Raw genomic sequence first — 16,686 nt, 5'->3', positions numbered from 1 at the left:
TGTGCTTTAAAGTTATTCTAGTAATAAAGTTTCTGATAATAGATTTAATGATCATTTTACCTAGTCATCTGATGTGTGCATTTTTTGAAGATTGATAAAACACATACAGCCTCTTAATTTAGTGGCATGTGATGTGGTTAAAAAATAGTTTATTTTAATATTATAAGATCACCTCTTTTAAAAGTAATAAACTTAAATGACAAAATGTCATTAAAAGTAATAAACTTAAATGACAAAATGTAAGTAACAAAAACAATATTGATGCACAATAAAGAAACAAATCAGGCTACTTTGAAGCTCCATGCAAAAGCTTCTAGTGAAACATTTTAACACAGGAACATTTTTAACATAACAGAAAAAGTAAAAAAGTAATGACAACAACTCCTGTACAACAACCGAGCAGGCTAATAGATGGCGTGATCTTGTCATAACATTCAAAGACAGGTGTGCATCAACACAGCTTTAGGAAGATGATTGTGTGGCAGTAGAAAGTAGGTAGGGTGGTATTCTAATCATCCATCCATTTTCTGAACCCATTTTAACCTTTGCAGGGTCACAGGGCTGCCAGAGCCTAACCTGGCTACTGTTGGGCAAAAGCAGGGTACACCCTGGACAGTCTATCAAAGGGCCACATTCCCACACCCATACACACTTACGCTCATACCTAGGGACAATTTAGAATCAGCAATTCAAGTTAGATTGTCCAAAAGCCAGGAAAAACCCTTATGTTTTGGTGTAAAAACTTTTTCTGTTAGGGAAACGATGCCCAAGATTTGACAAAATGAATCTACTTAAAGTCTCTATTCTTTTTACTCTCTTGTCTCGCTCATCCACTTGGCTAACAAAAAAACAACTGAAAGCAGTTTTCCATATAGAGACTCATTCATAACTGAAAACTGACTCAAAGATGACATGTCAACTTTGACCTGCAATATTTTAAAAGCCGCAAAGAGTTTTTAGTCAGATGAATAGTTGAAAGGTTGAATGGTTTCTGTAGTTGAGTCTTCTTAAGTTCTATAGTTTTGTAGAGCTGAAAGTTTTTAGTTGAAAAAGGTGCATTTGAAGATTCCGTAAGCTATTTTCAACAGAGTTTAAAAAAACAATAGTTAGCTTAATAGTTTAAAAAGTTAAAGAGGTATGTAGTAAACCTCAGGGCAGCCATCTCCTAAAGGAGCTGAATCTTTTGATAGTGGAATAAGTTGAATAGATGAAGTGCTTAAAGAGTTAGGTAGGTCCAAAAAGTGTACAGGGAAAAAAATGAACATTTTATAGTATTCACAGTATAATTTGCAACTAAATAAAAGTTGATCATTTGGTCATTAATTTACAAATAATAAGAGTGTATCATATAGTCAAAATGATCATATAGTCAAAAAATTATTTAAAACTACTAACAGGTATCAATTGAAAAGGCAGTGGGGGAACATGCTTTACACCCCTGGCCCTTTAGTAGTGGTTCGTCTGAATCACTCAACCTCTCATTAACCATTTTACGATGGAAAAACAAGCTTTGCATTGCATATTGAAAATTTCCTGTAGCCACAATAAATGCCTCTAAATAAACAAAACAGTTAACAAATCTCGTTATGCTGGTCCATACCGTCTGATTCCCTGTCTTCCTGGTTACCCTGACAGTTGGTTTTGTTTGTTTGTTTGTTTGTTCCCCCCTAGCAAACAACATAACAAAAAATTACCACATTGTCAGGTCGGGGAGGGTTGACGAAGGGCCCAAAATGCAAAGACGAAGAGGCAGGTTGTTCCAAGTAAAAAGGGTTTAATTCTCAAACAAAAAGCGCTGCTGAGAAGGGGGTGCAAACAAAACCAACTGTCGGTGTAACCAGGAAGACAAGGAATCAGACGGTATGGACTGGCACAGAGGAAGGCAGAGACAAGACTTATATACAAACAGGACTGACAAGACACAGGTGAAAACGATCAGGAGAGATTGGGACCAGGAAAGTAAAACTCAAAATAATAAAATAAAAGACAAACAGGAAACCTTCAAAAAAAAAAAGGAAGCAGAACCCTAATCATGACCGAAACAAAACAGGAAAAAACTAGAGCAAAGAAGAACCCTAATCATGACGCATATACATCTGAAATATTATTTATTATAATATTGATAATTTCACTCATTAAAAAAATCGGATTATTTGAAGACAAAATCTATTCTCCTCTCTTTCTTCGAAAACAGTTCGACCACCCTGTCATGTAGATTATCAAGCTTCAGTTCCATCAAAAAGTCCTTTTCTATTCCATCAAGTCATGTCCGCCTGACAGACGCAGTGGACACGGGGATGGTCAGCACCAAACACACAAATTTGTACAGCTGCTCGCGATCTCACTCAGATTTTTCTGATGAAGGAAGTCATGGAGATCAGTGGGAGGTTTTCCTGCAAAATCATCTATACATTACAGTCAGCTCTGTTTTTAACTGAGACAGATCAAAAATGTTCCGCGGCTCTGTGTCAAACTGGGCAAGGCTGCCTGTGGAAAATTTCTCTTGTGTTGCTGAAACTTCCAGGGGTCGTCCAATCAGAAGGTCTTTGATGTTACCTAAGCCTGCTAGAAGGACCTGCTGACACCAACTCAAAATCTGATTGGTTGACTAAAATTAATTTCCAACATTGATTTGGCACTGGAGGGCCTGCAGAACGGATAGTGAAGGCCTCTTTATCTCTGACCCTGCCTGGCAACAAAGGACGGCTGAAATGCAATTGATAATGCTCGAACATGAAAATACATGTTTGTCTGGAAGCAGCGTAACCATCATGAACACAATAAAAGGAAATGGACAAACCATTTGGAATGATTTAATGAGGATGCATGGACAAAATATAATTAACACATACTAAGACATTTTTTTAGGCCTTCAGAGAAGGCCTTGAAGGCCCTGACAGAACCCCACTGATAAAAGGGTATTAAAACAAGTGTAATAATAATGAATATACTTTGAAAAGTTGCAGTGAGTTTTTCTATGTTTGACAAATGTTATACAGTTATCACAGCTAATCTGTTTGTTAGTAAAACTTTTCCTTTGCTTCATTTTTTTTTGTCAAGAAAACTTGTTGCCAAAAATCCCAGCTTCAGTGGAGAACTCCGAAGGCTCTCCCGATCGAGCCAACAGCTCCATGTCCTTGCCAGCCTCCAGAAACGGAGGCCCAGAGGCGTCCACCATGGCGTCCACCACCACGCCCAGCTCAAAGGAGCATGGCAACCTGCCAGTCATGGGCCCAATGATTCCCCCAGCGCTGATCAAGCCTCCTGCAGGTATTCATGAGGAAGCAGCAGATTCTCTTGAATGTTTTCTTGTGATATCGTTTTTTCATGAGATGTAGATAGTATCAGTTTTAATATGCTGGGTGATATGGTAAGTTTTTGTTCATAACAATAAAAAAATGATTAACATGGGTGTTCATGAAAAAAGCACCATTTCTGTCTCACATTTTTAACATGGTACCACAGTACTGTAAAGAATTAATTATTAACAACTTTTACATTATTTCTATTCAGAAAAGAGTCTTTATAACAAAATGATGAGTTATTTTCACCAAAAAGTTTTGATAATTAGCAAACCCTTTTCCCACCAAAAGTGTTTCTGAGATTTCATGGAAGCAACCATTTTTAAATGAGCAGACCTTCTACAGTGAAATGATGATGAACTTCAGGACAGAAGACTTGGACCAAAGTATAATACAAAGGGTTTTCTGTAAAGTTTTGATCATGCTCATAAGATAGGGGTCTCAAAAATGTGTGCATCAAGTATGATACCAATGGTAGGGTTGAAATAGCTCAAGAAATGATTGAAGTGGGTCTTTAAACATAACAAACTGGAGCAGCACTTACATTTCTTACAATGATAAAAGGAAAATTTGCAAAAATGAATGAAAACAATGTAAATACTGATGCAGCGCACAAAGAAAACCACATCAGCCTCAGGAAAGCCACTAATACATTGGGTTTCCACTATACACCTTGCTTTCCTCCACCTGCCCAAGTGTAAATATTTTCCCACTAACTCTGTGTGGAAATGTCTGTGCTTTTTGGCCAGACAGAGAGCTTTATTATCTCCCGCGTCTACAGTGAACAGGAGGCTGGTTTGCCTCGTTGGAGAAAGCGAGCTTCCTTGGCATAGCCCAAGAGGAGTCTCCGCTGGCCCTGCCTGGGCAGAGAAACAGATGGCTGTTCCCACTTAAAGCCTAACACCAACTAACCACCCGGTTTAACACCGCCTTCAACTACCCCCCTGCAATTCTCACTCTGAATTATTCATCTGCCCCTGCAAAATCCACACAAAGGACCTTTTGAGGTGCAGGAACTGCAAATGTATTTAAGTGTGGAGGCTGCATAATCACAGGCATTTTTTTCTGCCTTGGTTCAGGTAGAGATGTTTTGGGATGGGCTTGTTAGGAATTGTCAGAATACAGAAAGACGTTTCTTTGTAGGTATAAGGTGAGACACCGTGACTCCCCACTGACCTGTGCAAATCAGTGCAGCATGCACTGATTATCTGAAAAGAATTTTAACTTCATGGATGCAATCCAGCATACAAGAATGAAACAAAGAGAAAAAAAGATTGAAGACTTGAAATGTGGACATTTCTGTACCATTTTTAAGACCCAAGAGAGTTATTCTCTTAATTGTGAGTTAGTCTTGACTTAAAAATCCGATGAGCCCGTAGATCCATTAAGCAGAAGAAGAGGTGAAGAGCCCAGCCAGGAGCGATGAAAAGGTGGTCGTAGGTGAAAAGCTAATGGGCTTGCTCCCCCCCACCACCCTTCCGCCTACACACGGTTATAATGTGATAATTGGGAGATACTGGAGGAAATCTCAGAGGATCTCTATCATTTCAGCAGCCACTGCACTAAAAGCCTGAAGCCTAGTTACAGTTTACCTCAAAGGAGGCTTTTAATGTCGTCCAGGGGCTGTTAATATCACGGTTCCCAACTGACCACACATACCAACAATGGGTCCACAGTTTTCTCTGCAGTTTTTAGGCTCTAAATATTGTCAAAAACGCATTAAATGATTTTTTAGGGTGTACACACTGGACACATTTGGTTCGCTTTAAGTGAACCAGTGTTTGTTTCCCCCGATAATCAGTAAACAGATTTTCCGTCCTATTACACCCAAGCGGACCCTGGTCCGGGACCAGGAACCGCTCTTACACCCATCTTTTGAGGTAGCCTTGGTCTGTTTCCAATCGGACTGAGCTTTGGTTTGCTCTGAGATTAGCCATTGTGAATATGTTCCATACTCTGAGCGGAGCAACAGGACCAAAACGGCCACCGTAGCTGGTCATCATGTAATATAAACAGATTAGGGAAGAAGCAACCGATGAGCCACGGACAAAAAGCAACTAACTTGTCGTGTTATCAAACTGAAAAAAGGGTCCAACTGCTTATTTGTTAGAACGTTTAGTTAACATAGCGGAAAAGGCTTCTTACATGTTTTGCTGTCTTGTTATGCGGTACTAGCATGGTGCTGCTGTGATATCCTAAAAACTACCTTGTAATTCCTCACGGAATTCTCTCAAAACAATGCCATAACACCACAATGATGAAACACAGTAACTCATTGAAATGTGGTCGGATGAATGCAGGCTCATTAAAACAACTTTAAACAACTTTTATGTGATACACAATGGTTCTCACTCTTCTCAGAAAATCTACATGTCAAATACTTATCAGCGTTCCTTCTTAGCAGTATTCTCGCCTTGAAGCATGCCTCCAAAAAAGCAAGAGAAAATGTTGTTGCATTAAAAGTTGGTCAGCAAAATATAAAGTTTGACTAAGTAACCTGCCCCGACATGGATTCCAAAGTGCAGGACTTCCATCATTTCTGCCTGGCCAATGACTGAAAAGATCACGTGGTTTTGACCACAAGCTTTGGTTGATAACAGGAAAAGCCGTTTGACAGCAGTCTGACAACAGAGTAAACGTAAGGTTCAGGACTCAATTCGAACCAAAGTTAATCTACTCGGTCCGGACCAAAGGATTTTGCCAGGCTGAATAGACCACTAGAAATAAAAATACAAAGTCCTGTATTAAAAAAGAGTTTTGGAACCATTCTTTGAGAATCCTTGACATCAATATGCTGGACAGCTTCAGACTGAGACTGGATTATCTTTTGTAACTCACATTTATAACTCTCATTCTTTTTCCTCTCTAGATGAAGATGCATCGAATGTGCAGATTATGTGCGCCTGGTGCCAGAAGGTCGGCAACAAACGCTATTCACTAAGCATGGGGAGTGAGCTGAAGAGCTTCTGCAGTGAGAAATGCTTTGCCGCCTGCCGCAGAGCCTATTTTAAGAGAAATAAGGTAAAAACCCTCCTATTTATAAGCCAGACCCTTTTCCTGTTTCTGAGATGAGCTAAAATGTTCAAAACAGGGAGTGAAAGCAAAGAACACTGTACCATAATGGACTGCTTCTTTCAAGAGAAAGAACAAGATGACTGCACGATGTGGTTTTGCAGTTTGTTGAATTATTTTGGGAAATAATGCAATTTGGATCCTCAAAACCTTAATGTTTGTCAAAAACAGTGTTAACAGAAAGAAGCCATTTTTTTCTAGTGATAAATTCATGATCCTTTAGTCTCATCAGGTTAAATGCATTGCATTGCATTTTTTTTATGTACATAAACTGGTATTCTGAATTCTACTACCTTAAAGAGTGGTTTTTGTATTTGTCAGCTCATCGGATCATTTTTACTGTGCGGTTTGAGAGTTATGTTGAGCTGCCAGTTAATCCATTCTAGTGCATAGTACCATTGAGACAGGCAATGCACAAACACATCAGTTTGGTGTTTCCAAAGTTCTTTGCTTGCTTTTATTCTGGTTAAACAGAAAACGGGACCTTGCAAATTATGGGTCTAATATGAGAGCAGACGTAAATGTACGTTTAAAAAAATTGCTTGCCTAAACTAAAATGCCTCAGAAAAGATTAACATATTTTTATTTACTAAAATGAAGCAAAAAGAATAATGACTAAAGTTGAAACATTTAATATGAGCTTATCAATATATGTCGGGAAAAATTATCCACAAACTTTTCTTCCTTTATTTTTACTCTTTAAAACACATAATTGTTTTCTAAATGTAACAATTGGAAATGAGTTTTTTTTTTCTCTTATATTACATTTGTTTATTAGAAATTTACTTTGCAGCCCTGTCTGTCACATCTGGTAAAGAAGACCTTTGAGTTCAATTCAATAAAGCAAAAATTCTACATCCTATTATATAGGTGTGTAAAACTCATCACAAAGATTTTCTTCCTTCCTTTTCTTTAGCTACAAGTGCAAAACAACAAGAAGAAAATAAATCTGTGATTTATTTAGTTATTCGTTTGTGGGAAGGAAAAACCTTTTGAGCTTCTTTCTTGCATTTTTCTTGTTATGTATAGCAGCCGAGAAGATGTCAAGGTTAATTAGTGATGGGTTTGGTTTCCAGAAATATTTACAAGAGCTAACTTGCTGCAGAACCTGAACCATAAAAATTATTATATTCACTATATTTTTATTGTTTCTATGCACAAGCAGGAGATGTTTTGCGCACAGAGCCGAACAAAATAACAAACTCAAGATCACAGGTTTCTCATTACATGCTGTCTCACATGCAAAAAATAGTGATAACAATTTAGAAGAATCATCAGTTTTTTGAAACTGTCATTAATGTTAGCATTAATGCAATACCTGCATTCATCCTATTCAACATGATGAAATTCTGCAGTACTACAGCACAAAAGCATCTGGTGAACCTTTCATAATAACCAGCAAACGTGTTTTTTCTGGCAAGGTTGGGAGAGTGTACATTGAACTATATTTTGAAAAGAATGTTAATGTTCTTTTTTTCTGTAACTTCAGAATTTTTCCCCAAATTAAAAGAAAACAGAATTTTAAAAAGTTTCAGTCTGTGAGTAAAAGTTGTCAACTTATATAACCCTTTAAAGCCCACTATATCAAAGAATTGAAAGAAAATTTATTTTTTTGGGAATTCAGATGTTTTTTTTTAATCCTTTAATGAAATCCACAAAAATATTTTCCAATAGGGCCTACCACTCTTTTAAAATGAGATCTAGATAGGGTCTACCATGATATTTTGGGTTATTTGGTAAGTTTTTGGTAAGTTGTTCAGGAAAAAGCACCTTTAACCACCGTTTCAAATTTGATCCACATATTTTAAATGGTGTAACTGTATGATAAAGAACCAATTATCAATAAATCCTGAATTCTTTCAAAACTGCAATTAGTCTTTTTAAAAATTGAAAACAACAGATGAGTTATTGTTGTCACGGTGCCTGTCAGCTCACCTCCCCCTCCCTCAGCTCCTGCACCTGCTCTGCTGATGGGAACCAGCTGACCTTCATCTCCTCATCACCCTGCCGGCCTTCTTAAGGGATCTTCTCACCAGAATTCAGCGCCAGTTCGTTATACTCACTCCGGTTCCCTCTCCACTGGTCTCGCTGGTTTCATCATCCTGAGCTCTCCACCGTGCCCCTTTGCTAGTCCCGCCATCCTCGGCGTCCACGCCTCGCCTCCAGCCGCTCTGCCGCCCTCGGCGTTCCCATCCTGCCTCAGGCTGGTTCCACCGTCCTCGGTGCCCACGCCTCGCCTTACGTTCGTCCCAAGAACCATAAGTCTCCTTCCGAAGAGGATTCAACCACGAAACTTTGTAAAAATAAATCTCTTCTAACCCACCTCTCGGATCGTGAGTTACTTCCGGGTTTCAGCGTCTGGGTCAGTCACGTCTACGACGTCAGCCATGACAGAACGAACTGGCCTTTACACAGACCCAGCTGACCCGGAAGGACTCCGCCTCGCAGTCTCACAACAAGGCGTAGCCCTCGGACGTCAAGCTGAATCACTCAACCAGGTGGCCACGGCGCAGCAAGACCTTTTTCGCCGTCTGGACAGCATCTCCCAAACTCTGGTTGAGCTAACCAGCCAACAAACGGCTAACACTAGTTCCAACTCCACAGCTTCCGCTGCCGGTAGCTCTAACCAAGCCACCACCGCATGGACTCAGGAGAATTTCCGGCTTTTTTGACAGCTTCAATGGGCTTTACAGGCTCGATCCACAACCCAATAAAATCAGTGTAAATCTGAATTCAAAGACTCTATGTGAGTGACCCTGCTAAATGAATTTATTGGCAAGGTTAAACTCTAATCAATTTAAAAATATTTTAATAAAAAAGGAATATTTGATTTCCTAAATCATCAACCGTGTGACGGACAAATGTTGTGTAATGCAATGGATATATAAATATCCTACCAATTTGATAACAAATTTGTTTGAAAGTGTTTGTGTCCATTAACAAGATATTTTCAGTTTATCTGTCCAACTGGTCTGAAAATATGACTTTTGAGCTTCACAGTGGGGATTTTAGGGGACTAAATGTGGTCATATTAGACTTCCCTCTCCAGAGATCTCCCCAATTATCTCTGTTGCATTTCCTTTAATAAATAAGAGATTTATGGCACAAAAATCACCTGTAACACATTGACAGGAGTAATCCAGTTGACTGGACAGGTAACCACCCACTAAACATGATACATCATAGAAACAGGCAGATTCAGTCTAAATTGCATTACAGTCAGACAACTCACGCAGTAAAGAACATTTATTTCCATATTTCTTTTAGTTTGGCATGAGGCTCCGTTCAGTTATATAAAACAAAGATCTCCATATTGTTTCTGCGGCCAAGGATAAAATTTGCTAGTAGTATAAACACTAAACCATGTCAACCGACACTAACCTATTGATCATCGCATTTCTTGAACAACCTTTGTTAATCTCCAAGGCTGGATTATCTCAGAACACCATGATCTTTAGTGAGCATGCTGCCACTAAGGAAAAAGCTGTGTGAGAAACCCATTCTAGCAAGGACCGCCGGTACCGCAGGAAAAAAACAGGAACCAGACTCTTATAGAAACGTTACAGCGTTGAGGCTAAAAGGGAACTAGACTGCATCTTACCCAGATGCAGAGCTGTCAGGTTTCAGTTTTGGCACATGCAGAGATATGCTGTTTCACCTGTTTTGCTTTTCCTTTGCTCCCCCTAGTGGCGGAATTGCACTTTTGGTTATTTCTTTAAAAGAACATAACTCGCCACAGGAATAGACTAGAAATGTGTTAAACCATCTGGCAGGCTGGATACGGCCTGATATCTGCTCTAAATTAACACCCATTCACCCGCCACATGCGGGTAAAACTTTAATTTGGTGGGTAACAAAACCGTTTCACTAGATACTTTTGCAGGTTTGGCATTGTTCATCAGTGGGCTTACACTCACAACCACAACTTTTTAAGTGTCTGCCTCACTTCCCACTTGGCTATCACAAAATACCCATCGTAAAGTTAGGTCAAATGTTTAATCCTGCGCAAATTTAAAAGTCACATACACGGTGGCAGAAAAAAAAAGTAGCGGCAAAAGAAGCGTTCAAAGTATTCTTTCCATCTTTTCATTGCAGTACTGACCATTGTCAATACATTACCATCCTTAATGATCCTGACCTCCTGCATGTCTTTCCCATTTCAGTCGCTCTGCCCTGCTAACCTGTTTAAGTCGGTCTCTCCCTTTTGCATACAAGTCATCATAAGCCCCTTGTCTGTCTTTTATTATTCGTTATTTTACTTTATTACTTCATTTATTTTATTTCCCAACTAATGACTCATCCGTAATGATCCAGTATAAACTGAGGGAAGTGACTGTAACAAAAAATAATAATAACAAACAAAATAGAAAAGAAGTAGTCTGCTCCTGGACCTGATTAGTCAGGTGGACCGGTGGACCAAGCGACCGTGTCTCTGAGCAGAGCAGTCGGACTTTGTGTTTGAAGGGAAGGGAGGATGCTTTGTTACGTGTACGCTATGTGTGGGAGACTTCGGACTGCGATCCGTCCCGCAGCTCTAGGTGAACGAGCTACCGAACTCAGGAGAATGGGGTCTTCCGGTAAAAGTGTAAAGGTAGCCACTCAGCTGAACTAATTTCCTCTTCCGGTATTTCAAACACTACTGCGCATGTGCGAATGATTTATTCCGACTGAAAGTGTGACCCATGTGAACGTTTGTTCTAATCGGAAAAAGTTTTTATGCGCCCATGTACACGGTTGAATTCTAATCCGACCATTGATCCCATCAATACACTTTGCACATAATAATAATAATAATGGATTGGATTTATCTGCGCTTTTCCAGACGCTCAAAGCACTTACATTGTGTCCATTATTCAGTCACTCCTCATTCATACTTGGTGATGGTAAGCTACTGTTGTAGCCACAGCTGCCCTGGGGTAGACTGACAGAGGCGTGGCTGCCAGTTTATGCCTACAACCACTCTGACCATCACCGGGATCATTCAGACACATTCACACATCAGTGGAGACACACTGGAGGCAAGGATGGTGAAGTGTCTTGCCCAAGGACACAACGACATTTTTGGCTGGTGGGAGCGGGGATCGAACCGCCGACCCTTCGATCATTGGACGACCCGCTCAACCACCTGAGCCACATGTAACCATGTAACCGCGGCTTATGGTGTTGACTCGCAGCGTGGCGGGGGCGTGGCATCACGATGGTGTCTCTCCATCGTGATGGCTGACTGACATCACGATGGACGATGGTATCGGCACAGAGTAACACAGCTGAAAATCAATTAATCTACTTTACATATATACACAAAAATTGCTAAAACATTGAAGAAGAAAAATAATGACTTGCCACACGTTCTTTACGTTTCCTAAAAAAAAGATACGACATTGAAAAGATGTTGCTCATTTGACTCTGGAACAAACCATTGCTGAATTATGGGGTGAGGGGGGTTCAGTGGGGAATGTGGTTGGCATAGGTTTCTTGGACACACAAGTTTGATAACTTAATGTGCATAAAAAAGCTAAATTGAATAAATATTTAAGAAAGAGTTATTTGAAAACGCTTACTTTAATGTTATTACGGCGAGCAAAGCCTGACAAAAAGAAAATCGGATAGCATAAAATCAATAGGTTCCGGTTTTGTATAAGCATATTTGGAACTAAAAAAGATAGAATCCATTTACTTTTTATATTAAACAAAAGAGAACTGTGTAAATGTGCCCTAACATAAAAATGGAAAAATTGCCATCGGCTGAAATCCATAGTTGATAAAGGGATAAATACAGCCCATGATTTATAATTTAGAGGTAAGATCGGGCCTAAAAAATCCAGCCCGACCCGACACAGGCCCGCAGGCATTAAAGCCAACCCGGTCCGAACCCGACCAATTAACTTGATTTGCAGGCCCGAGCCCGAAGCAAACGCGAAATTTCCATTTATCCCATAGTATTTTTGGCAGAAAAAAATGCCAGATTTCTGAAAGGTAAAATAATCTACATATTTTTATGATCATGAAAGTTATTTTCTGTCGCTGCAGTTACGCGCATAGTCAAGCTCGCTGTTGTGGCATAGATTCCTCCCTACATGATAAATGTATTTGCACAACGAAATAACGCTGGAACACAGAAGAAGAGGCCAGACAAAGAGAGTGAAAGAGAGATCTTGATGCACACTCACTTAATTACACTGAGAAATACTGCAGCCATGGCGGTGCGTGTTTGCCTTTTCAGTTCCCCTGTCTTAAGTTTATCCTTGACTTCTTGCTGCTCCATATCGGGGATACCTACACAAAATAGATGCAGACTTGCGGAGGGAAGATTACATTCAGGACACGTGAGCAGAGCTGCGGGTTGCCGGCGCCCCCTTCTTTCTGCCAGTTGCTAGACCACAGTGTATGTCAATCAACGGTGGGCTGGTGACTGGGGGGCGGGGTCTACCTGTGTGTGTGTGTGTGCGTTCGGTGAACGTTCTCCCTCTGAGTCTTCCTGGCTGTGCCTTTCGGTTCGTGCGGTAACCGTTCTGACATACAGGATTAATAAAGAGCTGTTTGACAACCGCCCGCCTAAGGAGCTTCTTTGCAGCCATTAAAATATATTTATTAAAAAAGTCAGCGAGAGAGAAGCCCGGCCCAAACCGACCCGAACGTAATGATTGTCATTTAGTGACCGGCCAGGTCGGGTTCTGACTCGGGCTCGGGCTTAAGTTCTTACCTCTACCCTAATTATAGAATCACTCAAAAACAAACCACAATATTCACAAATTCCAAAACTTACATTCTTTCTTATTTATGAGTCCACTTCTGCTTTACTTTATGCATTATTAGACATGAAGAAAAATCTAAATTAAGACCCTCAATTTAAGTATGCAAATTTAACTTATGATAAAGTGTTTATATGCTAATTTTCTTTTGTTTTCAGACAGTATTAATACTTACCGTATAAACAACTTTACATAACTACATTTCTGCATTTGTTTGCTTTGGATTTCCTAAGAATTATTTAGCCATTCTGTGAAACTTCAATGCTAAAAGTATTTAATTAGAAATTCATTTAGCTTTATGTAGTATTAATCTGTTGACAAAAACAAAGAAGAGACATAGTGAGGCAGGAGAATACTTTGCTAAAACTAATATGGATGTTTCAGTTAAACATCTTTAATGTACTAGCTTGTTTTGACTCATAGCTGCTGAAACATGACAGTTATAGTAACTGCCTTTGTACAGTCTATATGCAATTTAATGGAGTTTCTCCATAAAATAAACTGTTTTTGTTTATTACCCTTTTAAAATACATAAAGTATTATAATAATAACAATAAAACATTTACTCTGGGTGTGTTTTGCAGGCCCAGAAAGTAGAGCTATGCTCTAAAACATGAATAACATTAAATTAGAAAACATACAAATAGTGAATTTCATCAAATGTTTAACATTGCTTGGTGCAGTTTTGTGTCTGTTTTATAGAAAAGTATATCACATCATCTACTGCTTACACAGATGCAGACGTTGCTGGTATTAGCCAGTGAGACATGCTGGATGTTTCTAGCATGCACATATACAAACATCCCAAGCACTACACTGGCACAATGGCTCAGATTCTATATTTTTTCTGGTTCTGGCATATTCATGCTGGCCATTTGTGTAAATGATACCTACATGTTTCTTTTCTGGTTCACAGACGAGTTTAGACACAACAACACAGCCTGTAGGCTGGCTATGTTGTTTTGTTTTTGTCTTTTCTTCCCCAGCTGTAGAACAGTATCTCCTGAGTGCTTGTGCTTCAGAGAGAGAAGATGAGGAGATGAAAGTGGTGGGTATAATGTTGCATTAAATATCCTCAGATGCCTCATCCATGAAACCCAATCCTCTCCTTGGGTGACTGTGACTGGGACTCTCACAGCGCTACATACCTCCACATGAGTAGGGCTTGTTTGTGTGCAGCCAATGATTATTGAAAGTTTCACTCAGTCCAGTAACTAACGTTTCTGTCAGCTGTGTTCCTTAAGACTCTGGATTTGTTTGCATGGACAGAACTGCTTCTGTACCACTCTATTCTTCTGTCAATCACCTGAGTTTCCTGCTTAATTTGACCATCCTTTTATCATTGCCTATTTATATATTTTTCATTGCTTCATTTCATTTGCTTCACTGTGACTGTTTTGCATAGTGAGTGCTGGAAATGTGCATGTGAGTGGGAAGATAACCAAGAGGCGAAAGTTCAGGTCGGGGGTTTCTACGGTGGCCCTGAAGTGCAAATCACATCAACGAATCACTTAATGCAAAAACACATTAAAGACAGCTTTTTTATTACTTGTTTTACTTTTTCAATTGTTGTTGTGATCTTTCACATGTTTTCGCATTGAGTAATTAATTGATGTGATTTGCGCTTCAGGACCACTGTAGTTTGGCTCACATTTGACTTGCAATCAACACTCAGAGTGTAGCTTTTAATTACTTAATTTTTTTTTTACGTTGAAGTGAGGTTATTGATATATATATAGAGAGAGAGAGAGAGAGAGAGAGAGAGAGAGAGAGAGAGAGAGAGAGAGAGAGAGAGAGAGAGAGAGAGAGAGAGAGAGAGAGAGAGAGCTTTTTAGCTCTTTTACCATTTACCTCCCACCAAGACAGCAACAAACATGCCAAGAAGTTAGGTACAGTATTTTTCACGACCATAAGGCGCACCGGATGTTAGGGCGCAGTCTCAGTCACGGGATTTTTCCGTCTTTAACACATACAAAAGGCGCACCGGGTGTTAAGGCACGGGCACGTTAACGCCCCGTTCAGAACCTCAGCGCTTCTAGAGTGGGTTAATAAAAAATCCTGTCTGTGATTTTTTTAGAGGAAACCTTTTTTATCTTGTTACTGTTCTCCCTAACTGATCACAAACTGAATGGTCGCTCACTTGCAGCGCTCTTGTCTCCCTTCCTCCTTACAAGCGCTAAACACACAGCACACAGACGCTGCGTGTGCCGTCTCCTTTCTTCCTTTCTATGCACTAGAAAACGGAGCTGCTTTCAGCACACACACAGACACACACACCGAACTGCGCCAGTCTGTCTCTGCATTATACTTTGCGCTAGCGAAAGCAGCAGTTTAAAGCAATGGCCAAGCTGCTTTTCTGCTTACTCCTCCTGTACTGAAATGTTTGAGGTTTATGAGGTAGAAGGAGCATAGAAGGCTTTAAAATGTAGATAGTTGCACTGCAGTTAGGTTCCACTTGGCCTTTACGTCTCTCTCCCTCCCTCACTCCATCTTCTTCTACGACCCACAACTATACAATAGGCGCACCGGTTCATAGGGCGCCCCCTGCTGGCGGAAGAAAATTTATGACTTTTAAGTGCGCCTTAAGGCCTGTTCACACCGGGACGAATTTCGCCGGCGATTTTCGCCGACGTTTAACGCCTCGTGACTAAACAAAGGGCACCAACGAGAGTGTGCACACCGACGCGAAAAAACGCCACGCGTTAAAGCGTCAAAAAAAAAAAAACGCCTCGGGTTCGTTTTTTTTTTTCGACGCGTCGCGTCGAAATCTACTCGACCAATGAGAATGGCGCTTTTGCTCACGTGTCTGGAGCTTCTGAAGTTACAGTAAAACACAACTTGGGGGCGCTCAAACACAAAACTGCCTTGCTGAGCACACATACCAGCGAAGAAGATAGACGCCAAGTAGCGTCTACACAGCCGCGAAGAAATAATGACAGACATTCTAAAATATCCCCGAACCAAGCACCAGCTGGAGCTACTGGTGCTTGAAATATTCATGTTTTCTTTGTTTGATTCTGACAAGCGCGTAAATACTTGCTCTCTTCTTCTGAGTGAAAAGCGACTTTAAGAAGCGTAAAGTTGCGCAGCGCCACCTTGTGTACAGGAGTATTTCTGTTTACATTAAGCGCCATCTAATGTCAGGGAATGAAATTGCATGTTCACTCCACTCATCGTCAGCGAAAATCGCCTGGGTGTGAACACAAAAAACGTGGCGAAAAACGCTGGCGAATAACGCCTGGCGAATATTCGTCCCGGTGTGTACGGGCCTTTATAGTCGTGAAAATACGGTAATTAGCAGTGATGATGAACAGCCTTGACTGAGTTGAAACAGGAAAACTTGTTGAATCTGTCTCATGAAGATTTAATTTGAGGTTATTTTTAAATCTACATGCATAAAGGAATCTCACAGGAAAATGTGCAACATCAATTTTGGAGGCTTCAAATGACCAGTTCCACAGAGCAGGCCCAGATTTAGCCAGCCCCACCATGGGATGCAGGTAGAATATTTGTTTTTTTTGGTTTGTTCGTTTTCTTTTTTTTGGTCATTTTTATTTACA

The 16,686-nt window shown here is 40.1% G+C and overlaps 1 protein-coding gene across 3 annotated transcripts in view; it reads left to right on the top strand.

Annotated features, from left to right (window-relative positions):
• Positions 1 to 16,686, top strand: part of sobp (sine oculis binding protein homolog) — a 120,984-nt gene that overhangs the window by 69,377 nt on the left and 34,921 nt on the right. For 2 of the 3 annotated variants that reach the window (XM_020713659.2, XM_011490823.3), the window contains exons 3-4: positions 3,061 to 3,270; positions 6,172 to 6,323. In XM_020713659.2, coding sequence (XP_020569318.1) covers positions 3,061 to 3,270; positions 6,172 to 6,323 — 362 coding nt within the window. Of the gene's footprint in view, positions 1 to 3,060; positions 3,271 to 6,171; positions 6,324 to 8,324; positions 9,084 to 16,686 lie in introns of those variants that run through there. The other variant, XM_020713660.2, reaches the window with a different exon arrangement.

This window comes from Oryzias latipes, chromosome 22 (assembly GCF_002234675.1).
Source record: "Oryzias latipes chromosome 22, ASM223467v1".
NCBI classification, from domain to species: domain Eukaryota; kingdom Metazoa; phylum Chordata; class Actinopteri; order Beloniformes; family Adrianichthyidae; genus Oryzias; species Oryzias latipes.
This window is presented reverse-complemented; position numbering and strand designations above follow the sequence as displayed.